The following is a 27311-nucleotide window of genomic DNA, read 5'->3' on the forward strand; positions in this document are numbered from 1 at the left end:
CCTTCGCCACCCCACACACAGGTACTGGAATTCAAGCCAGAATGTTTCTCCACAATTACGTCACTACCTCTACCAGATGCTAGTTTCCCACGCTGGATAGAAAACCCGTACTATATGTCTGCGAATATTACCTTTAACTGTTTGTAGTATAACACCATGAAAATGCTACGTGCTTTGATTGCTGTGACAGTATTTGTTCAAGGTTAGTTGAACTTTAAAGTCTCCGATATATTTTATACTTTGTTTAAATTCGACACTGTGTCATGCTTGGGCATATATTTTGAAAAGAAGGTTTGAAAGGGTTGTAGCAGTAGCGACCAAAAAATCATGACAGGGTGCTAGGGCAGATCGAGAGCACATTTTCTTGGTCTGTGCAGCAAGTGCAAACAGTAATATTCTTAACAATAAACACACAAAAGGGTCTTGGTATGGAAACTGTGAAGCGAGTATACCTTTTTATTTTATTTTGACATGCATGATCCTAACCTCGGGTTGCCAGAGGTTCGAAATCTCCCGGACATGTCCGGAATTCTGGCGTAAAATCTATGTCTGGAAATAATTTTCAAAAACACTCTCAATATCCAGAATTATATCGCCAAGTAGCTTAACCTCCAGTAGTTTTTACAATTATTTGATGGGGGACTAGAATGTTTACATTATAACCGTTGTCTGTGCTAGTTTTAAAGTACAATGCACCATGCCGCGTTATTTATGCGACGACGCGTCTTGAAAGCTAACAGTATTCTGATAAACGAACCGAATCTTGTAAATTGTTCTGTTCTGTAACTCTATTAGAAACAAAAGTATAACCAATAAAGACTTCCAATTTCTGCAGTACCAAGTAGAAGTCAATACATTGTTACGTTTCACACAACTTCTTATACAGTGTTGTGTGAGGAACGAATTATAGGAGGTGATGAAGCGGTTCCCCACTCTTCCCCACACATAGTTCATCTCGATAACGCATCATCCTTTTACTGTGGCGGCTCTCTTATCAACGAACTGTGGATTCTTTCAGCAGCCCACTGCTACTTTGAGTGAGTGGAATGCACAAAATTACTTGTTGTAATATCTTTGGTGCTTGTTTGGCATGAAGTTTTCGTAATCATTCCGTTGTGGATTTAAACCGTCAACAGCAAGTCCTAAAGTGACAATCACTGTTTGCATTTTTCAACTATAAGCAGAAGTCGGTAATTTAACGCTGCTTGTCAAAGTATACTGGTTACAGCAAAATTGCATTGACTTCGTGTGTCAACAGTTTTGGTCGTGAAACAGTGGTTTGTGCGGCTGAGCGGATTGTTTTGCAACACCGCATTTTTTGTAATAAATTTTCAAAATGAATATTTCAGCCCTATCTACTTCAACGTTGTACTTGGCGACCATATTACCGGATACTCTGAAGGTACGGAACAAGTAATTTCACCCTCAAAAGCTTTTAGTCACCCCCAGTACAACACTGCAACTAAAGATTATGACGTCATGCTTATAAAGTTGTCTGTAAGTAAGATTTATTTTTGGCATTACGTTTTTTTTACCCAAACTGTCAATATTTGGTAATATGACTAAAAATTATTTCTGGCTAAAGACTGTTTTAAATAAAGCGCAATAAAGCAAAGTCGTGATAGAGATGCAATGTTTGGTATCAAGCTGGGATAGGCTTTTCAGGCCGATTTGAGCTTGTGTCAGTCTCGTTTGTTCAGTTCTTTCACCAATTTTCGTGTTCGGACTCGTGCAAGACTCTTGTTTAAACGGGTGTCGAAATTTCCAGTAGGACTAAACTGGACACAATTTTGTCGTGATCTTTTGAGTTTTGACAGTGATATTTTGCATTCACAAGAGCAACTATTTTACGCAGCAAGCACCGGAATTAAATCAGTTCGTTCAACCGATCCAACTTCCAGACAAGTTTTACGAAGCCACCCCTGGAACTGAATGTTCAGTTTGTGGTTGGGGAAACACTGCTGTGCCGGGATGTAAGGTTTTGTTTGTGAAACACTGACGTGTCCAGGTGCCTTTGAGCATCGTTCACACTAATCAAGCTATCCCAATTCGCTTTAAAGGCCACTTATGCGTTTAAATAACGTTATACTCCTTTGAAGCTTCTTTGACAAGTTAGAAATTTGGCCGGAACCCGCTTTTCGTGACCGTGAACGAAGTTTTTTCGACTTGCTGTTGTTACAATCTTTGTTTGTTGTTATTTCCAGTAAGTTTAACTTTCTGTGTCCTTACAAAACATAACATACAGATCACTACCCAGCTGAGCTTCGTTGCGCAATGGCACCAGTTATCAGCAGAGCAGAATGTGACAGCTATTATTCCGGCCGTATTTCCGACACAATGATCTGCGTCGGATTCCAAGAGGGTCGCATCGACGCCTGTGACGTAAGTATGGCATGTGAGGTTACTAACATTCTGCTTGTGCAGAAGTCAACACTTGAAGAAGCTACTTGTTGTTGCATTAGCTAGAAACACAATTGTATCAGAAAAAAAAACAATATTTAATTGTTTATGTTTGAATAAACGACTGTCAGAACTCACACGTGATATAATTGAATGTTGTTTTTTTTAAATTGTGTTGACCGATATGACACAAATGTATTATTTCTCTTACTTCCTAACCAGTTTAACAAAATTATTGTCGATAGTGAGACAAATTTTCTACAAGCCACTAACAGTTAAACCGGTGTCAATTAGGGTTGAAATAAAATATGTATCGAAAAATAAAAGTATGTTTTTCAAGCAAATGGATTGTCGTTCGGGATTAGTTCGATAATTTGTCAGCTTTATTGCCTCGTTGTTATGTCTTTAACAAACACGTTTAATATAAACGACTTGTATATTATAGTCTAATTTTAACTCTAATATCTGTTTAGGGAGATTCCGGGGGCCCAGTCGTGTGCGATGGTGTTTTGGCTGGAGTCGTATCGTGGGGCTTTGGGTGCGCGTACCCCAATTTCCCGGGGGTCAATGCGAAGGTCTCATCCGCTCTAGACTGGATTCAAACAACAGTCACCTACAACTGATGACGTCATTGATTTTTTTGTCATAATGTTGGATCAAATTTTCATTGTTTTGTTGTGGTTCTATAGACCAATTCGTTTTTTTTTCAAGTATCGGATACTTTGAAGTTTAATGCTTGCAATAATACAAGTAAATAAACGAGGTGTTGTAGAGACTAAATGTGGTTTAATTTGAATGTATAAGCCAGTGGTTCTCAACTCGTTACAGGCCATGGACCACCATTTCAATTAAATGAATATCGTGGACCAGTATTTTGTCAAGCAAGGACAAAGCAAGCATGCCTTCAGCGAACCGGGCAGATTGCCTTCTTTCGTTTAGTCTCGTCTTATGTGGCATATTTCCATGGAGTCAAACAAACTCAACTTAGGCGATTTAGCGTAATAGCATTAGTCGTAAATAGTGTAATAGCACTAGTTATTGTCGTAAATAGCGTACATCCCAAATGCCTATTTCGTGGTAACTAATTTTCTGCTGACAAACAATAAACTTAACACAAAGCCTTCCAAAGTAAAACGTTCCCTTGTGTTCGTGTTTTTCCGAAGCAAATTGCGACGTAATAAGATAAAACGAACCCGCCTAACTTGATTATGACGCGAATCACTTGTTTACGTGGCACTGAAGCGGCGTGGGCCTCTTTCCTTAGAACTACGACCCTGCTCTTAATGGCTTTAAACCAACGTCAACTTAAAACGCTTTATCGGGTAAGGGTTGTTGTTGTAGAAGTTGGCACAAACGGGTCGTAGTTCTAAGGAAAGAGGCCCAGCATCAGAACTGCCAGTAACCAGGCTTCGCCTCACAAAAAAACATAACTTGATGTGGGAAGTATGTTGCTGCACTTGCTTGTGCGACACAATGGTTTTATTTAGTTTCGTGACAAGTGAGATGGATTAATAGAAGGAGTGATGTAAGGTCTTATTTCTATTCAAAGATTCCATTTTTTAGCGATCGTGCTTTGAACTTTCCGCCGTCGAAGTGAAATGAAAGAGATACCTTAGTACGGGCTTAAAATTACGAGATTGTCTTCTTGAAACAGATATAAAACTATTAGAGTTTTAACGATGAAAATAACTGCCGAAATAGACATAAAAAGCGACATTGCTTATTGTTCAAACGTTTTGGCAAATGCTCATGCCATCATCAGTGATATGAAGGGCCATCGGTATATAGGAGTTTTGTTTTTTCAATGTCGTAACTCAATGCCGGGTTAAAAATCGGTCCGCGTTTCGGGCCGGGTTCGGTTTCAAGTAGAAACAAAAGGGGCTTGATTCAAGTCTGACTTTACACTCAAACATATTTGTGTCGCAATTTCACCTTGGACGTCGGGTCCAATTTGGAAAAGGCGGATCTGGGTCCGATATTTAGATCCACTTACAAATGCAAGTAAAATCATTAAGTTTTCAAGACATCGCTAGATTTACGCAACCCATTAATAACGTCGTTTCGTGGTTGTGTGACGTCAGTAATACACATACGTTTAATTCCAGACCAGACACAGATTTGACCTTCAGTTTACCATGGCTATCTTCTTTAATTCGGCGAAACCACATCTGATGATCGCCATTCGTTTCGCTTCATCTCACCACTAATCCGACAGATTAAACGCAATCAAAGATTTACGATTACGGAAACCCAATGGCTGCCGAATACATCAGTTTCCTAGACACAGATTCAATCAATTCGGCTTAACCCACCAGTTGTGAGTACCGCAGTAGATTGAAGAATCTTACAGCGCCCAACTTACAATCAATAAACTACGGCAATACTCGTTGGCGCAGCGTCCTAGGAAGAACACGCATTGATTTCCGAACCATTTTAATTGCGTTTTCTTTGCCGACTAAATGGCAACTTAAGACACTGTTTCAAACTTGTCAAGTGGACAAAATTATGGAAAGAGCATGACTTTAAACTGGTTTCTCAAACAGTGGTGCTTTTTTAATGTCAGATAACAATAAGGGTGGAATTTTGTACTTGGAATAGGTAGTATCTGTTTCTCCAACGGATTATATAAACATTGATGATCGCTGTTGTTTGTAAATAATAAGTGAGTGTGGACAATCGCTTGTAAGAAACAGAACATCATTTTTTAGAATAAGAAATGTTAGTTATTTTTATACGTTGGTCGTACCCTAGTATGCGTTTTTATACACAGTTGAATTTTGAGGCGACATGCTTTACGTTTCGTAGTTGAGCAGGAAGTCTCACAACAAATTGGTGCTTTTGTATTATACCAGCTGTTGAGTTGTCTAAAGTGGCTTTAGATTATTCTAAAAGCGGTGTAATAACATACAAATCAATCGTTTCTTAATGCTTCTGTCAAAGCGAGTCTTCAGTGGTTAAATAGGGAAAAACAATCTGACTCGTTTCAAATTAAGCTCAGATTGCGGCATGACCAAACATGTCGCCAATAACGCTAAAAGCTTAATCCTTGACGTTCAAAGGCCAGTGCCCATGCTATGACCTTTGTTCATCGTATAGAAAATGATCTTTTTCCTAATGATGAAGAAGAAATCGCAGACGTTTTAGTTTCTCGGGAGAGATGTTTTGGTAAGAAGGTAATGTCGTTAGTGAAACCGTCAAAATTTTAGCGTTGTCTATTAAACTGGACTAGTTTTACGTAATATTTTTGAAACTGCAGGTGTTTTAGTGAAAGCGGTTTACATTTTATAAACGATTACCAGAAATAACCGATTAGTTGCAAGAAACCACTGGTTTGCTACGAAAGTTTATACTGACGCAAGCAATTGACCATGTATTTTTGCATTGTTTATTTGATTTATATTGCAGACGGTGGTATCTTATAGGTTTTTCCCGCATTCGCTTTTTACTTGTTAAACATTTGTTGTATTTGTAGTTTCTCGTTCGATTCCATTTATTTATAATTTAAATTTGTTATTCAAGTAACTTAGTACAAGTTCGAAATTTCGATATTTCAAAAGCTTCAAGGCTCTTCAAAGCGTTGGTTCAGCAAGAAATATTCTTGGCATGTTAATAAACTGCGCAGTTCAGCTCATTAATAAAACATGTCTCAAACTCGTCAAGTTGCCTTTTGGGAATAAATTTCTTCGACTAACTTTCGGTGTCAGAACTGCTCATGAAACCACTTCAGACAGCGACAAGGTCACATAATTGACCTTGTCGAATCGCTCGCTAAAATTGGGTCAGGCATTTATCGATATATCGTTTAGTACAAACAAGTTGGCTGAACTTTACTTGTGAAGAAATGGGCAGACGTAAAATGCGGTACTTGAGCAAGGAAAACAACAACTGTGTAGATTACATGCTCAAAGCAATGCAAGTTTTAGGTAGCAGTAACAGCAAATTAGGTGTATTTCTAGTTGTTGGCTTTTGTTCACTTGAAATACACTTAAAGGACAGTTCACATTTTGCGCCAGTGCCCGATAATTTTTTTAAAGCACTCAAAGGTATGGGTTAATGCCCGAGTTAGAAATGACCTGCTATAGATCTAAGAGCCCTGCTAGCAAAGGGTTTGAAGTATTGCTTTTTTAAAGCACGAAGCTGTAATTTTGAACACCCATATTGCTTTTTAGGCTTCAACTAACCTATAAAAGCTTTAAAAAATATTTACGTTGCAGATGTTTATGGTTTAAAACCGTTCTACCTGAATGGTTTACCTGTAAGACTTTAGTATTTCGTTGAAGTTTCAAGTTTATTTGCCTTAATTAACATCAGGGAAGGCGCGATTAATAATTGATACCCCACTTGCCCTGTTGCAATGGCGAGCGAAGAGGCAAGTAGAGGATATGGATACCAAAACCACGTGGGCCATATTCCATACGACATACTCGGGTAAGATGCTCAACATTATATGCAATATTCCAACACAAGTAGAAGTATGAGATATTTTGTAGTGTGAGATTCTGATTCCCGAAAACACGGTGTTTAAATTAATGAATTTTACTTGTTTTCTGTAGCTCAGAAGTTTGCAACTTATGGATCAACCTGTTGTTTGTAAGCCTTTTTTCAACACTTAAAACTTATGCGGCATTCCTCCACGAATTGAAAGACACATAGATTTACCCCCCAAAAAGCTACGTTGATATAACCGCTAGTACGCTTGCAGCAAAGCAACACAACTCACTTTTTACGCGACACAATTCACAACTAAACAGCAAAAGATTTGTTTTGTTAATTTTCACATTTTTTGTGATAAGTCCAACAGGTTTTTAGTCGGAAACAATCTCATAACAAGAGTCTAGCATTAATTCTGGTGTGTATGCCGTTGCAAAAACTGCAAACTAAACATCTATTTGACTAACTCAATATCTATTTGGGATTTGAAACCCGAACTAATGACGTACTCTTACCTTATAGTAACAATGGTCCAGGGATGATCTTCGTGTTCTTCGTGCTCGTCAGCATGTTAGTAGTCACAGTTTGCTGGTGCGTCATCAAATGTTACGTACTAGCCGAGATGGAAACGTCATCGACTGAAGATTACAAGCGATATCGTAAGATTCGTGACGTCAAAGGCAAGCTGTCGACAACCAGCAGTGACCAACCTGATGACGAAATCAATTGTGACGTCATTGGTACTACGTCGAGCGTCGTCAGGGATTGTGAAATTACGATTACTGAGGTAAGGTTTATTGAAGACGTAGCGAATGTTGAATGATGGCCAGTTTGATCATGTTGTAGTAAGTGAATCTCAACATTTGGTGTTCTTTATCCCATATTGAACAAGCCTAGTCCGGTATTACTCTTTTTATCTTTTGCCGATCACCTAAATTTACTTCCCGCAACAAAAACAATTTATGGTAACATTATTATTTTAAAATGAATATTTCTTACGACATTCTTAGGAATGATGCTTAAGTACAATATAGTTTCATACTATATTGAAATCAACCACTAGTTTGGGTAAAATGGAACATTAAAACGTGCAATAGAACAGACATAATACTGTTGAGTTTTTCTGCATTGGTCTTGTCATTTAACAGTGTGTATCGATGTGACCTCAAATGAGTTTGTTGACTAATAGGACAGTGGTTTATGAAAGAGTGGTAGTTCAGTTTTTTGAAACCAAAAGGAACCTTTGAAATGCCCGTTTGTGAAACTTTACTCTTAAAATCATCCCTCAGGTCTCTTGGAAGTCCGCAAACTCCAGATTAAAACGACTGCCATAATGCATAAGTTATAAGCTTAAAACCAACAAGTACGTTTAAACAGTTGCTTACATAACTGAGTTAAGGTGACATTAACATGACAAAATGCATAAGTTCTTTTCAACGAAATTTGTTTTCGAGCATAGTTTCGCATTGACGTAACTAATAGCTGTTTCCTTTTCCCAAGTATCCCAGGACGTAGAACTCTTAGATCGATAATAACTTGATGGGACGTTTTTACATGCCCCCAAATTGAATGAGATATGCCTGAAGTTACTTAGTGCGCGAGCTCACATCAGCTAATTGAATGATCACCGACGTAAGTTTGGATAAAGAAAGTAGGTAAAGCTAATAACACCATAACCCACATCCTACCAACTTTGTAAAAAAACGATAGATGGCGTCAAGAACACCTGTGCGAAATAACAGATGGTTTATTTGAAATCTACCCCAACCTCAAAAGCCTCATAACCGTTTTTAAATTGGCTCTAGTTCAGTTTATGCCACTTGCAAAAAAGTGATGTCATATTTTGGAAAAACATTGGGGGATTACCCATGATCTAAACACTCGTGGTTTTGTAAAGGGGCTGCAAAACAAGTCAACTTCGGTGGGTTAAACCACAGCTCGTATACCAGTTTTGCAATATCGATTAAAGTAATTTACCCGCTGTGCATTTTAAGACTAACTCGATAGCTGACTTTATGATCGTATGAGATAAGACGGTGTCATGCTCATTTGCATTTAAGCAACCAACCCAAATACAGAAAATGCTAGAATTTGTTCACTATTTTATTTTCTAGGAAGTTTCCATAAAATGCAACATAATTTATATGGACACATTTATTTCACAATATATATATATAACTTGTGTCAAAAACTGTACCTGAAAAAATTAAATAATTTATTTAAAAGGCAGACTTCGTCAGTAAACGTTAACAGAATATTATTCAAGTAATTAACTTTAAATTCAAACAAATATTTTAAACATTTAAGGTTTTGGCCATACCGTTTCAAAACAATCTCCGTGCCCGTCTTTTCGGTCAAATACATGTGGTTCCGGTTAATACTTAATAGTAAACTACTTACTAAAATTGCATCACTCCTAAAAACAAATAAAGGATTTTTAATACGACAACTTTCAATCATTGAGACAAATTGCCCGGAGTTCACCAGAAAAAAACCGTTGACATTCATTAACTGCGCGTTAACGTCTAAAAGCGTTTGAATCTTTCAATTATGCGCAATACAAATGTGGCGATCGAATAAGCGCTTTTAGAACCAATTACAGGAAATTTAGTTCTTTAATTCTCCTTTAATGGATAAACCGCTTTATCTCAATTTGTTTTTCTTAATGAAATGTTTTTGTGTTTATTCCGGCAGGACTTCTTCCGTTAAAAAATGTTCAAACGTTATTAAACAATACCCGATACTTATACTCCACCCAACTCTTGGGTGCTGGTATTGAAAAAAAATATCAAAACTGTTTTTGCATACTAAGCTTACACACAAAAGAGAAAACATTCATGGTGAGCTCTGGTGCTCTATCAAGTGGTTAGTAGCATTATGACATACGCACCGCATCGTTTTTCCTATCTCAATTCCATATTATATGTGCTTACTTTTTAAAGTAAAACTCTTACCAAGGTGTTCGTTTTTTCAACTGTACCAAAACATGATAGGCTGCAGACTGTTGCGCTGTTTCGACAAAAAATATTTCATCATTGCATTTGGTTACGAGGGATTGAGCTAATGTAGCGATCTCTTGTCACCAGCGGCACTGATAAAACCTCACAGGTCAAAACAGTGTGCACTGTCGGCAGCTTATTATGTATTATTTTAATGCTTTTTTATTATCAAAACATGTTTTTACCTTCAGAGTTTACCGCCTCCCTCGCAAATTGTTTCCTCTCCCGCTTTCAACTCGTATTCGTTTCCAACAAACCACATCAGAGAAACGTGTTTACACGACTACGCACAGCACGATGATTATCTCCGGGAGCATCCGACGCAAGATTCTTTTCAGGTAAACGATTTTGCCCAAGATAAGACTTTATAAGTAATACAATCTACTTTGTGTAGTTATCGATATGTTATGCTTCTGTCGTTTTATAAAATGTATAGATACTGCACAGTCTATAGACAAATTTAAACGAACGTTCACATTTACATGTATATGTGGAGATCGTGCATTCATAAAAAAGTTAGGGGACTTTGCTTTTTCACTCGTCACAAGTCAATTGAAATAAATGCACATCATTAAACACTCCATAAATTATTCAATACTTTTGCCCAAATGCACATTTGCAAACGTGCAAGATATACCTAGAACAGTGGTTCTCAACCTTTTTTCTTTCGTGGCCCACTTTCATTGCAAAAACATTCTGTGGCCCAGTAAATTTTTTCAATAGAAAGAAAACAACTATAAAATAGGTTCAGAACAAAAACATTCCTTCTCAATTCCTCCCCAAGCTATTATTCTGAAAAAATTCTATTTGGTTGGTCTGTGGCCCAATCAAAATGCTTCCATGGCCCACTGGTTGAGAACCACTGACCTAGAAGCTGCGTGAGCCCACAAAGGAGTGGATTTGTTGTGGTTTTAATTCAAACGCATGGCTAATGTTTGGACAAAAAGCAGTTTTTTGCAACCCAAACTCGCTATAGCAGGGTTTAAAAAAATATTTTTGATTTTGTTGCATATTTATGTAAGTATTTAGGAACATTATGCACGGACTTGAAAAGTAGTTTAATCATAAACATTACTGCCAAGGTAGTGGTGTATATAGAATACATCGTGTAGACGTTTCGACAATCTCTGTTGTCATCATCAGTACATGTTGTCGAAACGTCTACACGATGTATTCTATATACACCACTACCTTGGCAGTAATGTTTATGATTATGTAAGTATTTTTATCCAACTTTTTAGGTTCACTCATTCAGAGCGGACAGCTTTCCATCCTTAGCAGTGCCAAACTTTTCTTCAACGTATCACTTCACACCTGTGTGACCCGGATTAACAATTTACTCTGTCACGTGACTTTCAGCGAACCGCAAAAAATAATGGAACGGGAAAAAGCTGAGATCGATCCATACCAAAACTTTCTGGTTAAATGCACAAAGCTGGATCGAAGACACTACTTTTCTACGCATCAACGTGTGTCGTACACAAACATTTAAAGGTGCAACAACTACTGCTTTACAAGCACACTTACCAACCAAATTTATAAAGGATAACATCGCTGCAGTTATGAGAATTCATGGTTGAGTTCAATTGTATTTACTTTTACGTGGGAATAAAAATTATAACAACATAGCTTCAGTAAAATATACGAAAGATATGATCTGGTCATTTGCATTTGGTAAGTGAAATATGTTTCAATTTACAAAACAAACTTTTTTGGTTGTTGGTTTACGCACTTTTTTCATACTATGAGTGTTTTATGACCAGCTTTTCTTGTCTTGTACAAATACATACATGACATTAAATTGTTACATACGATTTTGTCTGAATAAGTGCCAAGCAGAACGCCCTTTTGACAGTCAAATATAGCCAATCAAAGCGCCTGAAGAGTAATCAAAACTTTGTGTACAAGTTAGATTTACAAAAAAAAAAACATTTTAATTGTGAAGACTAAACCGACTAGCAATGCATTACAGCTGCCCAAAAACTTTGGCAAAAACAACATCAACATCTTTTGTAATATATTGGCTGATCGTCTGCTATAAACAGTGGTTATTTATACTCCAACTCCTGGCCTAGAAATTACATACAACGTTCGCACTACACTTGTTAGGAAATCACACTGACATTCTACGAGGCAATTTAATAAACTGGAGAAAGACTGATCTGTCATTTCATGCAACAAACAGTCAGTTTGGAATGTTTATTGTTTTATTAAATGTGACGTAACAATAAGATTGTTACGTTTACTATGGACACAAATGTAAACACAACGATTGGTGAAAACAAGGTAACATTCTGAGTGAATATTTTGAAGTTGCTAAAAGAAAAACAAACAAACAGTTTCGTAGGCAGAACAAAAGATAAATGACCAGCACTTGTATGAGTTTTCTGAGGCTATTGAGAGACCACTTTTGTTCAATAATCAAATTTAGGTATCAAAACCACTGGATAAGATGCTGTCATTTTATTTGCATCACAAATGATAAATTTAATAAAAGTTTCAACATATTGCGTTGACCAGAAAAAGAAACCACTTTCCGCATTCAGTTTTTTCATGATAGGTAAACCACCGTGGGTTAAGTCCCTAAATACATTGTTCAAAAATCCGGCTCTTTTTTCACAGATTGGCCATCCATAACCGAACGATTGCCATAAAGCAGTGGTTCCCAAACTATGGTACGCGTACCACTAGTGGTACGCGAAGGTCTCCAAGGTGGTACGCGAGGAACTTATTCAGTTCACACCAAACGATCGCAAATGATCTTCTAGTGATTATCGTAATTATTTTAATTTACACAAGTTACGTAGAGCGTGAAATTTCATACTACATTCCCTACTAAATTCTAATTCCTTGGTGTATTGACGCATCGAACTGTAAAGCAGGGTTTCTTTGTGACGAAATAGGTGTATTATGACGTTATGAAACTGTTATTAAGACGTAATAAATCCTTAAAGTCAGATTTTGTAATAAGCTACTAGTTGTGTTGACAGTGGCACTGTAGCGAGGGTGGTAAAAGTTTGACTAATTTTTGTTTTATATTTACGAGCTTTTGGTTACTAAAGGCTAAAGTTACTAAGGTAAAGTTAGTTAGTAAAGTTTAGTAGTATTTTTATTCATTAAACATTTTGCCCATCATTTTTTGTTAGTGAATTCTGAAATTTTTGACAATTATTGTAGGTGGTACGAGAACGCTGCATGAACCCAAAAAATGGTACGCGAGTAGATAAACTTTGGGAACCACTGCCATAAAGGGTTTAGCAAACATTGTAAGTAGGTGGGTTTTGGGACTTGAACCGGTTAATGTTGCACAATTGGCCAAGTTGGTTTTGTTTTAGCTTTAATGTTTGCTATTGTGAGCCTGTGAGACCTTTCGGTCGCATCTAGTGTGGAAAAATGTCTCTGCGAACAAGAATTAATGGATTTACTGCATGGGCGAACTTGCGTTTGGTTCCATACGATTCTTTGCTTAACAATGTGTTGTTGGATTTGACCAAAGGAAACCATGTCCAGCAACTTTTGCACAGTAAGTTTTTGATGGTAAGCCTTTGTGCAACCATTTCAAAACTATATAAATAACTACTGCAAATATTTTTCGAAGTTTAGTTGTTTGATGGAATAGTTTCATCAGTACATATACAAATTATGTTAATTTAGTAATTTATAAAAAAAATACAATGAAAAAGTGTAGACAACCTGCTAAAATTTGCCTTTCTCAATACAACTTTTTGTCATTAAAAAACCTAACTTGTCTAAGTTATAGTAAAAAGTTATGTACATTTATTTAGGTATGACTGGAAAGACTTTGAAAAAGCTTCAATCATTCGAGGGCCTCACACAAGCTCAAAAGGTCACTCGCATTGAGTGGTTTGTTGAGGAGTTGAAGAAATCTGATGTGGTTCCTGATGATGTGAAAGTTGACTGCAGAATGTTTGCAATGAAATCAGCTGATCATGTAAGAATTGATTGCTATCATCTGCCAAACATATATCAACATTATAATACATTACAAACAAGCCTAAAGTAGGGATTCTGGCTAATATCTGCAAAACAATGCATGACATTGTAACTGCCTTGAAGATGCTCTTTGCAAGTTAATGGAACTGTACACAACCATAAAACAAAAAAATGTATAGCAGCTGCACTTGGTGTATAGGTTGTGTAGACTTGTGACAATAAAAATGATGGCATTTTTATAAAAATAACTTTGCACATTGATTTTGCTCTCATTGTGCTAAACATACATTTATACTGGTTAAGCTATTATATTGGCTTGCAGGTTTTTCATTTGCTGTGGCGACTAGTTGCTTATGACATTTGGTTTACCTGGGAAAGAATGGAATTCTTGCAACAAGACAATGATGAAAACTTGTCAGAAATTCCATTTCGGGTAAGCTGTCTAGCCATCTTGCTTGGCCTTTAAAGACTTGAATCACCAGAATAGTGATACATAAAATGAGTTTATTTTGTATTCTATGTATTGGTCTGTATGATTTATGATACTGAAAATCAATGGTAAATAATAGTACAGCAACACTACCTTGGTGTCACAGAATGTTTTTCATTTTCCTGTGAACAATTATATTATTTTGTGGATAAATTAATTACCTTGTGACTTAGTGGACGCCTGAACCTCCACCAAAGAAGAAAAAGCGCCGAGTTATTCGTACCTCAGATACAATGATGTCAGGATTTGGATCTTCTTCACAAGTTGTGCAAGATGCAACACCTTCACCAGAACCTGAAGGTACAAAAAATGAATAATGTTTGTTTTGTAGTAATATTTGCTATTCTGCAAAATAACAGAAAAGTTGATGTACAACAGAGTTAGTTTTCCAGATTTTTACTATTTTATTTTTACCATTTTACAGAAAATTGCAAAAATAATCTTGCAGTTTTAACCGTTAAATTTTGTAGGTTTTGAACAGTTTATTGGGGCCGATCGTATGAAAGCAGCAAAGCCCCATCGACCAAAGGGGGGTTGGTATAGTTACCCCTCCCCTGATGAATGTATACTTGAAATGATCAATTCTCAACTTCAGGTGATACACAAACCATGTGGCGTTTACAAGATTAAAAAATGTTGCTGTTTTAAGCAGCAAGAAATCATTTATATCTGGGACAGTTTATAAGGGACAATTATTTATACATATTGGTTGGTTTTTTTGGACATTATGTATACAATTCAAGAATAACAAAGAACGTATGTTTTAAACATGCAAATATATGAGCTATTTCAAAATGTAGAAAACTTTACATGAAATCCTTTTAGTAACAGCCATTAGTTTGTGGAACAAATGCTAAGACCTAAGTTTGCAATGTCAATAAGGTTATCACGATAAAAGCTTTGTGTTGTGAGACACAGATTTCCTGAATAGAGAAGGACTTCTGCTATTGTCACCTTCCATTAAATGGCCCTTTTGTTACCACACATGCTCCCCACCTATTGTTCCATCCCTTTAAACGAGTCAAATTTCAATGTAATGTGTCACACATGTGTTTCGTCATCCTGTAGTACTTGTTGCATGTTTGATCAATTGTTTTATTTTGTAATGAAATATTACACTAAAATTTTCTTTTGGTTTGGTATGTATTTATTGTTAGTTTAAAGAAATTTACCCACATTTTGATCATAAGAGTTTTATTATTATTTTACAGCACAGTAAAGTAGTAAAGGCCACAAAGTTTTGTAGACTTTTCTAATACATAGTAGATAGTACATTCCTATAACAAATACATGGCCATGAACATCATGTTTTCTCTATTTTGTATATTGCAGCTAGTGTCTGAGGGTCACAAATTTACTGTATACAGTCTTGATGATCTTGTTGACAGTCGTGCACTTTGTGGTTTGATCAATTCATTTATCCCTGGCACTTTCACAACAGAAGTTATGCTGAATGACAGGTTTGTCGTCTTTGCTTCTTTATATAGTTTACAATGAGCACAAGCTAAATGCATCTGGTCTATGGGGTCAGTACATAAGAAGGCTTACATGGATTTGTGATTACTTTGACATAACGACATTATGCACCAATACCCTCTCAAAAGGTGCACACTAAATATAAATTTCAGCAAAAGATCAAAAAGACCTGTTAAATTATTAAATGTGCCTGTAAAATTATTTATGATTGAAAAGACTCTTTAAAACCAAAAGCACATTGTAGCAGCACAATTCGTTGAATTGATTTGGCTACCAAGATTAAAATGCATCACAAAAAAATCTCATTAAGGTATGCTGCAAAGTGAACAACTCACTTGCTCCATCCAGTAGTTTAAATTATTCGGTGTTTTCTTCACTTGTGTGCAGATGGACAATCAACCTTGCATTGGAAACTGCAGGAAAGATGTTGTATGCGTCCAATCCAATGGGGTCAGGTGACCTATCTGAGGCAGACCCAAAGTCAATTTGCTCTTATCTGTGTTTCTTCTTCATGAGTTGCTACAAATTGAAACAATCAAAAGCTGTGATAAACAGATTGGTAAGTTTGTGGGATGTTTTCAAAGTATTGGCCCAAAAGATAGTGTTGCGCCTTATGCTGTCGTGTTAAACCTAAAGTTTAGACTTACAAATATCAGCTAGTAGATGAGTTTCATTTATTCCACATGATAGCCATAAGGACGCACATGAGTTCTATTTTATATCTCAAGTTGCCTATCCTGAAGTAAAGTACAACGCCACAGAGGCATTTACTCGAGAGAAGAAGTTCTCAGTTACACTTGACTTGGCACCGATAATGCGGCTAAGTTAGCAGTTCTTGTGAAGCATAAAACATTACATGGAAACAAAATCGTGTGTTAAAGACGTTTACAAGACCATTTACCTAGCAATGCTGATTGGACAAATGCGCTTTATCTACATAACCGAATACAACGGGATGAGGGTTCTGAGTGTTTGTGATTTTTGTGGTTATTTGTGTGAGTTCTTGTTGCTTAATTTAAATGTTCTTTTGACTCCTATACTGTGTTATGTCATAAAATGATGTAACAGCTAGCTACAAACTCGTAGAGGAAAACACTCTGTGCTGTTGTTTTTTAATCATTACCGACAACTTTTAGTGTATTTTTTTATACAAAGCAATTTTTATACAATTTTTTTTTTATACAAAGCGATCAGGGTAAGTATTGGTGAAATCATGGATTTTTTAATTTACCTAGTTTAACTTCTATTTGTACAGAAAGAATTGATTCTGCTCATTCAGGAAGTGTCTGGGGAGCTAGCAAAACTCCCTGAACATCTTGAAAGTATGCAAGATCTGAAGTTTAAGAAACAATTGCAGGAGCAACTTGATGAATATTACCAAGGTTTGGGTACCAAGTAGACTGTTTAGCAAAGTTTTCTGCTCAAAGGGTAAATGGGCAATTCCCTAGCTTTTAAGCAATGTAATAAATATAGAAACTTATTGGGGATGTAAGGTCTTTTTGGTTTTGGCCAGAAACTTTAATCAAAAAAGAATTAGTACATCACTCATAACTATTTGATGTTTTCTGACAGGATGTTATCAATTTAAATTCTTTACAGAGCAGAGCAATTTGAAAGAAGCATATGACATTGAATACATCAACTTCTGGTTGAAACACATCAAACAAGTTCAGGAAGAAACAAGAAAAGTTATTGCACAAAAGATGATGGAGAGATTTGACCTTGTACAAGTTCCAAGGTCAAAAATTTGTTCTGCTTTCGTTTTTTGTAATGGTTTGATTAATTATCTTTTTGTTATGACACTTTAGAGTCAAATTATCAAGTATGGTGAATAGAACAGCAAACACCAATATACTGTATCAACAAAATATTCATGGTGATGGTTTTATATTGCTGTAAACCTAAGCTTTGCAGCTTATAGTAAATATTGAGCAAATCGCCCTTTTCAGTTTGTATTACGTGTTGCCTTAGTTCTAAAGTAAACTATGTAAGGGATTAGTTTAGCAACTAGCATTATACTGAAGAACATGTTTTATAATTTTAAAGGAATATGACAATTAATGACCTCTGCATGTCGGTTGCTGTCAATCTTCAACTGACACAAGGATCTGGCTTTTATCGAGCTTATGAGAAGGAAACTTGCAATCCTGATCGCAGAATCGTTCTCAGGGTCAAAAAAACTAAACAATTCCTGGATGATTTTACTGGTTAGTAAAATTTGTGAAGAAGTTGTATATGTTACTGATGTCACAATCTTCCAATAAAACAATCATGAGAAACAGGTCTGTCTATGCCTAACATGGTCCAAGCCCTTTTGTCTGACATGGTTGTGTGTTGACTATTTTGAATACCAGCATACAACACATTCTAAATGCTATCTTTTCTTGTGTTTGTACCAAACAAAATTTAACTTACCTTAATTTTTGCATGTTGTTTACTTCCATGATATTTTGTTGAAATCAAAATTTTGTTAATTTAGGTGTTGAGGGTTCTCGGAACATTAGGGACTTGTTGGGGATTCCCCAGGGTGAAGTATATGTTCTTGAGCCAGCACTCTACCCTGAATATGAGGTTTGAACATTTTTGTTTCATTTTTAAGTTACATTTTGTTGTTTCATGTCACCAAAAAATATGTTTAGATCAATATTATGTAAATCGATCACTTTTAGATTTTGGTTTTGGGTGTTGAACTGGTATTTAATAAACATGTGTTTTGCAGTTTTACTTGGAAAGCATGTCAAGAAACAAAACACTGAAAACCAACTCAACGTAAGTTTAAGTTTCTATATCTTTTTATCAGACAAACCACTAAGACAGCTATGCTTAGTCTGTGCCTCTTTTAGCCTAGCTATTGCATTTATTCTTACATTTGACTTCTAAAAGCAGTTTTACTAACTTCCTGTCCATTCAATACTTGCCAACAGTAATCATCAAAAGACAATAAATTATGATAGCTGTAAATGCCAACCTTGCATGTATGTAACACATTGTGCCTGTTCTGCATGTTTGCTATATTTATTGGCAAAACCTCAGAGTAAACCTGCAGAATCCAATAACTTTTCTTTCCAAACAAACTTCAAGTGGTACTTGACATAAGAAGCTCCCAGTATTGACTTGACATCTAGCACTTGAAAAAAATGTGGACCTTAGCTAACCCACACACAATACAATATAGTAAGCCCCGAAGTTTCCACCAGCCATTGTTGATAGATTGACATGACAGAATTCCTTGTGTTTGTGGAGGTGAATAACAAGTGTTTTGATGAGAAACAGTTGTTCGTCTATCAGCTTTGTTGACTTTACAGACAAGCATGGGCTTCTTTATGTGGAGTTGTACCAGTTTTATGTGTCAGTGGAAGTCAGATGAAGTTGTAACAAGACTATTTTTTTTCACATGTGCTTTTATTTGAAAAGTTTTAAGTCCTGATGTCCAACATACTTTTTGTGCTGTGGAAAATGTTTTTAACTTTCGCCACTATGTTGGTAATACCTAAAAAATACACATAAAATTACACTCAATAGATTGGTAAAGTTGGTAAATCTGCACAAATACAATGAATATACAACATTATATTTGTACAACATTATGCTTAGCAGCTATTTTCAACATTTAGCAGTTGTTAAATAGCTTAAACTGAATAGGAATCAGGATGTCGGGTAGGAAACATGTACAGTATTGGAGCAAGAAATATTTAGACAACATTGAGTCAGCCTTAAAGCCTTACTTGGAGACAGAAGTTTTACCAGAATTTGCAGCATGGTGGATGGATGAAGGGTTGGATGGAACACCATGGTACTTGGTTGTTAATGTTTAGTTGTTTGGAATAATGTAGTGTGGAAGTTATTTTATGATTGGTGCAGAATCTACAACCAGGGTTAAGTGGAACATTGCAGGCATATTTCAAACTGACTTACTTTAAGCGAAATACTTTTTAAAACAAGTTATTTACTCTGTTAGTTTGTGGGAAAAGTTTTTCACTACATTTATCGTAATTTTGCATTATACTCTACTGCTGGTATTTATCACATAAAAAGGCTAAATTAGGTCTTGTTTTCTAAATTAAACCATTAATGTCTAGTGGATTGATTTTTAACTACTTTCATAGAACAGTTCTGTCTATTTTTATAGTTTTCTTTACCAAGTGTTCCCTGGCAACACCACGCAGTGGCAGAGATTGTTTTTCAAAGCAGTCAGAGACGGTGATTTTGATGTGGTGAAGAAAATGGTTTTGTTTTTCTCTGAATCTCATCCCAACTTCATTGCTTGCCGTGAAGCAAATTCTGGAAACACTATTTTACATGTAGCAGCAAGATTTGGACAATTTGTAAGTTTGTCTCTCTCCTGTAACAACTCAAATGCGAAACTAAACTAAGCAGTATATAGTTTACATATTTTGACGAAATAGCAATATCGTTCTGTGTAGGTTTCTATCATAGCCCTTTTTTATTTTTTTAACAGCATGATTTTTGTCAACATCACTGTAAAATTTATCAGACCTACCTTTGCAGAATATCTGCAAATTTTTGTTGGAAAGTGGTTGTAATGTGAATGCCAAAAATGTGACTGGATGCACTGCATTGTTCTTTGCTGCTGAGGGGCTACACAGAAGAGTAGCACAGGTATTGTGAAGAAAAAAACTAGTTTCAACCTTCGTGTGTAACATACATTCTAGTAAACATGCATTTTTGCTTGCAGTTGTTGATAGAATGGGGTTGCAACACTAAGATACAAAACTTCAGCTGTCAAACCGCATTTGATCTCATGAGGCATGAAGATATGAAAACTTCATTGAAAGGTTAAAAAATTTTAGGTTTAAAATTAGCACTGATTTAAAAAACTATAACGAAAAAATTGTTAAAATCAAATTATACAGTTGTATGGATCATTCCATAACCTGCATGTTTTGCTAATCCCTAAAAAAGCTTTGTGTTTTTAGAAATAGCAGCATTATGGCAAGCAACAGTTCCACAAGTTGTGCGAGGTTGTCTTGATCCCCTACACCGAGTTGTTAAGGATCATATGTTGGGAATCAGACCAATGGCAGATATCAGCGCTCGCTGCCTAAAAGGAAGTACTTTAATGCACACAGCTGTTCACTTTGAAGATATTACAGCTATCAAAGTAATCCTACGTTTTTACATAATTTCATATTTGTTTGAAATAATTTAAATGATTTTTTTCTGAATATATTTGTTTCCTTAAATGTTTTGATAGAAGGTATTGTGTCAAATAAATTAGAGAAGGGGATAACAAGCTAAGTGGTAGAAATCTTGTTGTTCATTACATACTTGTTTGAAATAATTTGTGTAAAAACTTCTTACGATGATATTTGTTTCCAGAAATTGTGTTGTGATAAGTGAATTGGGAAAGGGGAATAACTACTAAGTGCTAGTATTAAAGTTTCTTTTTACCACCTAATGCACTACCTTATGTACACAACCTAACAACCTGGTTAAACTTAAATTGTCGACAGCTCTTGTTTAATGCACTGGTAAACAGAATATACATAGTTTTTTTGTTTCCGGTTGATGCCAGAATTTGCTGAAAGTTCGGGTTGACATAAACTTGCGAGATTACCAAGGTGCAACTCCACTACATCGAGCAAGAAGCATTGAAACTCTTGAGGTAATGTAAGTTTAAAAACCAATTATTTTTCAGTATGTTTTTTGCAATGAAAAGAAAATGTTTAAACGATTTGCATGAAACTGCAGTGAATTTTATGGTGACAAATGTGAGAAAAACCAAGAAGCATTTTTTAAATATTTTTCAGCTCCTACTAGATAGCAATGCTGATGTAAATGCAGCAGACAATGAAGGAAATGTTGCCCTTCATGTTCGAGCATATGGTGAAAACAACAAACCAAGTTTCCTTGATGGGATAAAAATACTGGTAATAATTTTGGTGTTAAACCTTTGAAAATTACCTAAAAGTATTGAGAACCACTGGTGTAATTGCATAACTGTTGCTTGATTAGAAAAAAATCAATAATTGCATTTTCCTTCTCAACTTTTTAGGTGGACCATGATGCTGATATCACCCATAGAAACAAAAAGCAACTGATGCCAGTGCACTGTGCTGCAATGCAGGTAAGCCTTTTAAATTTCTTTATTATCTGTGTGTCACTTGTTGATAAAAATAGGTTGTAGCTACTATAAATCTCACAAAAGCTTTTAAGATGTCCAATACTGATGGACATTTAGACCAGTGCTTGTCAACCTTTTTTGAAACTGTACACCCTTTTAACGTTTACTCAAAATTTGTACACCCTAGTGAAAAAATTATTCAACCCTGTAACACACTAAATCTGTGGTCCCAACAGAAATAATGATGATGAGCACAACACCAACAAGCCATAATCCATAATTTCAAAAATAACTACCATTAACAACGATTATCAAGTGAAATATTGAATTATGATGTCACAAATAAAGTTTTGTAACTTAAAATCAACATACACTTGAGATGCATGTTGTGCCATATATTGTACACTCCAGTCAGTCTGTTCTAAAACTGAAACCTGCCTATTGTGATGCCTGGGTCATAGGTATATTATATTTTGTATCTGGTACACCCCAGTACACCCCATCAAAATGGTACACCCTTTAAAAATTATGGTACACCCTGGGGTGTACAATACACCCGGTTGAAAAGCACTGATTTAGACTATGTTGTTTTCTTCATGTAAAACTGAAGGTTTTCGAATCTGGATTTTCTACAAATAATATTTTCTGCTCCAGGGTCGGAAAGATATTATTGAACTTCTCCTGGAAGAAAGTGATGATTTGATCAAGTCCGAAGTTGATAAAGAAGCAATTGATTCTCCTCCAAGTCTTCCATATCTTGCTCTTGCTGGAAATCATCTTCCTTGTGCTACTTGGTAAAAAATCTTTTGGTTGGCCATAAGCCTGTGTAAAATTTGTATGTTGCATAACTTGCAATTCAGTTTTATTTTTTAAATAAATGTAACCTGGAGGTAAAAGGAATTAAATTGTTTTTTGCTGGTGTATCAAATTGTCATCAAGAAAAGGTCCTTTAAAAAACGGTCATATTTCGAATTACTGAGCAATGCCATTTCTCAAACGCAATTAGTTTTACTGTTTGTTATTGTCGACATACTAAAATTAGAACCCATGACCTTATGATTTCAAATCTCTAGTAAAATGTGCCTTATTAGGCTAGCTTTCTTAATACCGATAGGTGGCACAAAGAGAACTCTGATTTGCTACAAATCTAAATTGGAATTGTTATAGGTTGGTTCAACAAGGTTTTCTGTTCAAAACTGATGAATGCAACCGAATAATTTACAAGATTCTAAAGCAGGAAGTTTCACTGGATGAGAGGGCAGAAGCAACAAGATTTCTGTTAAAAAATGGCGGGCTTGTGAGTTTGAAATATCCTGGTGGGGACACGTAAGTTCAATGTTATTCAGATTTAACTGCTGTCAATATTTAGGCTTACTTTGGCTAATCTGAAAAATGTGTGCTAACAGTATTGCTTCTAAACATGGTTGTTAAAAGTTTTTTCCTGGGTATGAAATGGCAAAAACGAGAGGAAATTTACTCCGAACCTTTTGTTAAAAACATACGCCCATGCTTAAAAGCTAAAGCTGGATACAATTTAGCCTAAGCAGCAGTGATCTAAAATAAAAACTATAATCTGGCAGGTCAGTTCACCTGGCGTCACTCATGACTGGTCCCACCGACGTCCTGCAAGTTTTGTTTGAATTTGGGGCAAAAGTTGACGGAGTAAATGACGAGGGATCGACGAGTTTGTTTGATGCGATGAAAACGAACAACTTTGAAGCTGCCAGTGTTCTCATAAACCAAGGTGAGATTTGGAAGAATGCTGGTGTCAGGTTATGGTAATTCAATGGTGTCGGTCGGTTTTACTAAGTGAGTTTTGGATAAAAATGTGTTCGATTTGGGCCTTACTTTGATGAGTCTAATTAATTATGGGTCCCCTTCCCTGAAGGGGACACATATTGATTTTACTCAAATTGTTTTTTTGTTTTTTTCTTTTGTTTTCTTCTTTTTTCTTCTCCCCAAAGTTTGTCTGACTCGTTTTTCCATCAAATCCTTGATGGATTTGCATGAAATTTACACAGATGGTAGATGTAGTTATGTAGATGTGCATCCCACTTTGTTTTTGTTGATAACCCCAGTATTTACCCCGCTAGCCCCCTAAAATGGGTATTTTTTCCCCAAAGTTTGTCCGACTCGTTTTTCCATCAAATGTTTGATGGATTTGGCTGAAATTTACACAGATGGTAGATGTAGTTATGTAAATGTGCTTCCCACTTCGTTTTTGTTGATAACCCCAGTATTTACCCCGCTAGCCCCCTAAAATGGGTGAGTTTTTAAACAGTGTCAGAATTGGCTGAAATTTGGATAGCTTGTAGAGTATGCCATTTATAGATGTCGATTGGTGTGTTCAACCATGTAGCCCCATCATTTACCCCACAAGCCCCTAAAGTGTAAAACGTATTTGTATGTTACTGGGCACCACAAACGAAAGATTTCTGTTGCTCAATAGTGTTACAAGGGCAAGCAGTTGTATGTTACTCTTTTATGACTTTGTGGATTGCTTGGTGAACGTTAGTTAGGGGGTTGTTAACAGCCCTATGACATCTGAAACATTAACGGTTGTCGCTCAAAACACCTCTAGTGGTCGAAATTTTAAACATTGGCGGATTGGGCTGAAATTTTGCAGTACTATTGATTGAGTCATTGAGATTTCATATTTTTTTAGTTTGAGTGTCTGACCCCATTAGTTACCCCACTAGTCCCCTACAATGGGTCAGTTTTTTAAACAGTGTCGGGATTGGATAAAATTTGGGGTAGTATGTGGACTATGCTATTTGTAGGTTTCAGTTGATGTGTTTTACCTTTAGCCCCAACATTTTCTCAACTAGCCCCCTAAAATAAATGAACTTTTAAAAAACATTCTAATTATATGAAATTTTGCAAAGTTTATTAAACATACTCAAATGTTATGTTTTTACATAGTATTATTATTTAAGCCCAGTGCCGATCACTGCGTTTACCTTACAACACCAAACTTTCACATGGTTATCTCTTGAAATGCATTATCTACAACTTTGCATGTGTGGGGACCCATGAGCTTCTGCTTGCAGAAACAACTAAGGTTATAAAAGATAGTGGATGGTATGGGACCCAATATAAAATAAGCATAGGAAATATATCAATGTTTTAAAATAGGTTATAGTGTATATGCAAGGGCAATATGTGCTAAGCCACCCTTCTAGTTTTTTTAGCTAAAAATCTGGTTTGAGCCAAGTTTCAGATACAGTCAAACTTCGATACTATGCCACCCTTTGGGACCGAGAGAAAGTGGCATAGTATAGCGAAGGTGGCATAATAGCGAGGGTTGTTTGTAAAAATAGCCTTGTGACGTGCAATGTACTGTAATGCCACGTTGTGTTGTACGATTGTAATTTATTACAGTATACAGTATAAGGTACAGTACGGATAGAGTATAATTTATTACAAAAACGGATAGATCGTGCATAGAACAAACAAGATATGTTAGTTTTGTCGTGACACAAGCACGGAACGGCGTTTACATACCTCGCTCCAAAGCCGTGAAACCTCATAACATGACCACGTTTGTTTACTCAACGATTCGTTTTTCAGTTTTTCCCAGTTTTATCATGAGCTCAAACCGAAAGTAGTCAGAAGGCCCAATTTTTCAATCCGGAACCAGACCATTAATACAGTAATACTGTACTCTCATGTGTCATAGTATCAAGGGTAAGGGGTGGCATAGTAAATATATTTTCCATTGAATTTAGTTGGTTTAACAGTTTCATTTATTACTGTCCATGCCTGATGATCCTGGTGATTATAACTTACCAGATTTACCGTTATGTGGCGCTAGAGAGACTTTTGTTGTATATTTAAATTGATCTTGTCATTATAGGTGCAGATGTTCGTTGGAAAAACAACCAAGGTCACACTGCCCTTGACCTCATTCACGACTACGATGAATGGATTGCTTGCACTTTCTTCTCTGATGACATCATTGCAAGGTTCAAAGGTCACTATCTCTATGAAATGGTATTTTTTTGTCCGATGTTTTTATTTTTTATTTATTTTACAGCTTACAAACTGAAGAATGCCAGAGACTTGATTCGAAACATTAGCAAGAAGTTGAACGATGATGCTCACAGAATGAAATCATTGTTGAGACAGAACATGCCACGAGTATGTGTTGTGTGTTAGCGTGTCTACGCACATTTTAAATGCAATATACGAGGACCGTGCATTCACAAAACCCTTTTGCTATTGGTGCTTAAACTGGTTTAAAAAGCATTTTTTTTGTCGGAAGATGTAGGAATTTTACAATACAGGCAATGTAGTCGTAATTTGCACACACTATTACACCATTTTGTAGATTTAGTGTGTATTTTGGCGGGCTTCGATGAAACAAAACCTTGGGATGCGACCGGTTTGAGTTCATTTGCAACGTTTGTGAATTTAGAGTTTTTGCTGACATTACTTTTAACAGAAGTAAAACAGCACAAAATATGTTTTAATCCGCAGCCGTTTCTGTCGTTGCCTAGCAACCTTGCAACGACTCCAGGTAACGGAGGTTACCTCCAGAGGGGGACTTCCCCTGTGCCAAAATTTCCTTTGTATGGTTTTCCAGCTTTGGCGCCTCCAGCGAACAAAGCAGGTAAGTAGTGACTTGTACCCGGACACAACAAGTCCAAAGTGACACAGCAATCGAACCGGTGCTCGTAAAATGCATTCATGCTTGTGCTACTCTGCAGACTGATGAAACAATAGTAGTTTTAGGGTAATACGGTTTTCGGTGACAAATGCGATCAAAATGTGTTCTAGGGTTGTCTCGCACACCCATATTTCGTCTTCAAGCCCCAAAACAGGAGATAATAGCTACAATCTGCTGACTAAAATATTTTGCGGCACACTTTTATAATTTTTTAAAACTATTTATGATTTTGGTCTTTAAACGTAGAAACATTGATTTACAATTCTATTCAAATAATGTTATTGACATTATTTTGCATTTCAGGTTTTGGTCAGCTTCGTCAGGAAGTAAAATGTTCTCATAAACTTGCTTTGCCGCCTGTCACAATTCCACAAGTAAATAGCAGAGACACACCTCAGCCTACTTACTAATACAAAAAAAGCAACAATAGATGGATTCGTCATACAAGTGTTTTATACAGTAGTTTGTCCATGGTTTATGTAGCCACAAATAACTACAGTATTTTTGTTTTTTACATTTCTGTTTTGTTGCCTTACATAAAATTCTGAAATAACATTATGTTTATGGTAATCCACCTATATTTCTGATATTTCCCCCGCAACAACATAATAGCTGGATCTTATGCAGATAATGTTGATTTAACCTGCTTGTAGTCAACAATCATGAAGTTGTACGCAAGAATATATTTAATACCAGTGCAGCACTATAGACCATCTTACAGGCTTGAAAAGTATCTTATATGTCTCGTGTTTGTATTGGCAAAGTAATAACAATTTGCGGCAATACCTTGTTTGTATACTCGTTTAT

General features: G+C 36.1%; 3 protein-coding genes across 8 annotated transcripts; all 3 read left to right on the top strand.

The window, feature by feature from the left end:
- Positions 1–68: 68 nt before the first annotated feature.
- LOC145213287 (trypsin-like) lies at positions 69–3174 on the top strand. Its single transcript, XM_080081518.1, has 6 exons — positions 69–202; positions 887–1037; positions 1350–1497; positions 1856–1973; positions 2246–2382; positions 2874–3174. Exons 1-6 carry the CDS (start codon positions 157–159, stop codon positions 3021–3023), a joined length of 750 nt encoding a protein of 249 aa, XP_079937644.1. The 5' UTR covers positions 69–156; the 3' UTR covers positions 3024–3174.
- A 3444-nt stretch (positions 3175–6618) lies between these two features.
- On the top strand, positions 6619–11644 carry LOC145213316 (uncharacterized). Its single transcript, XM_080081548.1, has 4 exons — positions 6619–6828; positions 7354–7618; positions 10022–10168; positions 11072–11644. Exons 1-4 carry the CDS (start codon positions 6755–6757, stop codon positions 11150–11152), a joined length of 567 nt encoding a protein of 188 aa, XP_079937674.1. The 5' UTR covers positions 6619–6754; the 3' UTR covers positions 11153–11644.
- Positions 11645–12481: 837 nt separating this feature from the next.
- Positions 12482–27121, top strand: LOC145213222 (uncharacterized). 6 transcript variants are annotated; one of them, XM_080081477.1, is made up of 28 exons: positions 12483–12606; positions 13008–13104; positions 13166–13353; positions 13616–13782; positions 14107–14217; positions 14448–14574; positions 14745–14869; positions 15607–15734; positions 16138–16309; positions 17006–17132; positions 17350–17488; positions 17797–17957; positions 18230–18321; positions 18470–18519; positions 19880–20075; positions 20260–20370; positions 20447–20546; positions 20688–20872; positions 21287–21376; positions 21522–21641; positions 21767–21838; positions 22490–22629; positions 23003–23161; positions 23416–23579; positions 25692–25808; positions 25872–25975; positions 26315–26447; positions 26808–27121. In XM_080081477.1, the coding sequence occupies exons 3-28, from the start codon at positions 13224–13226 to the stop codon at positions 26912–26914; spliced, it is 3327 nt and encodes a 1108-aa protein (XP_079937603.1). In that variant the 5' UTR covers positions 12483–12606; positions 13008–13104; positions 13166–13223; the 3' UTR covers positions 26915–27121. The 6 variants fall into 6 exon arrangements, with proteins under 6 accessions (XP_079937611.1, XP_079937603.1, XP_079937595.1 ...); XM_080081469.1 differs by having other exon boundaries at positions 13008–13096; XM_080081457.1 differs by having other exon boundaries at positions 13008–13353.
- Positions 27122–27311: the final 190 nt, after the last annotated feature.

The sequence above is a fragment of the Phallusia mammillata genome, chromosome 1 (assembly GCF_965637545.1).
Source record: "Phallusia mammillata chromosome 1, kaPhaMamm4.hap1.1, whole genome shotgun sequence".
Lineage (NCBI taxonomy): Eukaryota > Metazoa > Chordata > Ascidiacea > Phlebobranchia > Ascidiidae > Phallusia > Phallusia mammillata.

Coding starts and splice junctions, on each gene's coding strand:
- LOC145213287 (XM_080081518.1), top strand. CDS start 157: ATGAAAATGCTACGTGCTTTGATTGCTGTGACAGTATTTGTTCAAG. Junction 203..886: donor TGTGACAGTATTTGTTCAAG/GTTAGTTGAACT, acceptor CTTCTTATACAG/TGTTGTGTGAGGAACGAATT. Junction 1,974..2,245: donor AAACACTGCTGTGCCGGGAT/GTAAGGTTTTGT, acceptor CATAACATACAG/ATCACTACCCAGCTGAGCTT.
- LOC145213316 (XM_080081548.1), top strand. CDS start 6,755: ATGGCGAGCGAAGAGGCAAGTAGAGGATATGGATACCAAAACCACGTG. Junction 6,829..7,353: donor ATTCCATACGACATACTCGG/GTAAGATGCTCA, acceptor CTTACCTTATAG/TAACAATGGTCCAGGGATGA. Junction 10,169..11,071: donor CGACGCAAGATTCTTTTCAG/GTAAACGATTTT, acceptor CCAACTTTTTAG/GTTCACTCATTCAGAGCGGA.
- LOC145213222 (XM_080081457.1), top strand. CDS start 13,224: ATGTCTCTGCGAACAAGAATTAATGGATTTACTGCATGGGCGAACTTG. Junction 17,133..17,349: donor ACTTGATGAATATTACCAAG/GTTTGGGTACCA, acceptor AATTCTTTACAG/AGCAGAGCAATTTGAAAGAA. Junction 20,547..20,687: donor TATGAAAACTTCATTGAAAG/GTTAAAAAATTT, acceptor TTGTGTTTTTAG/AAATAGCAGCATTATGGCAA.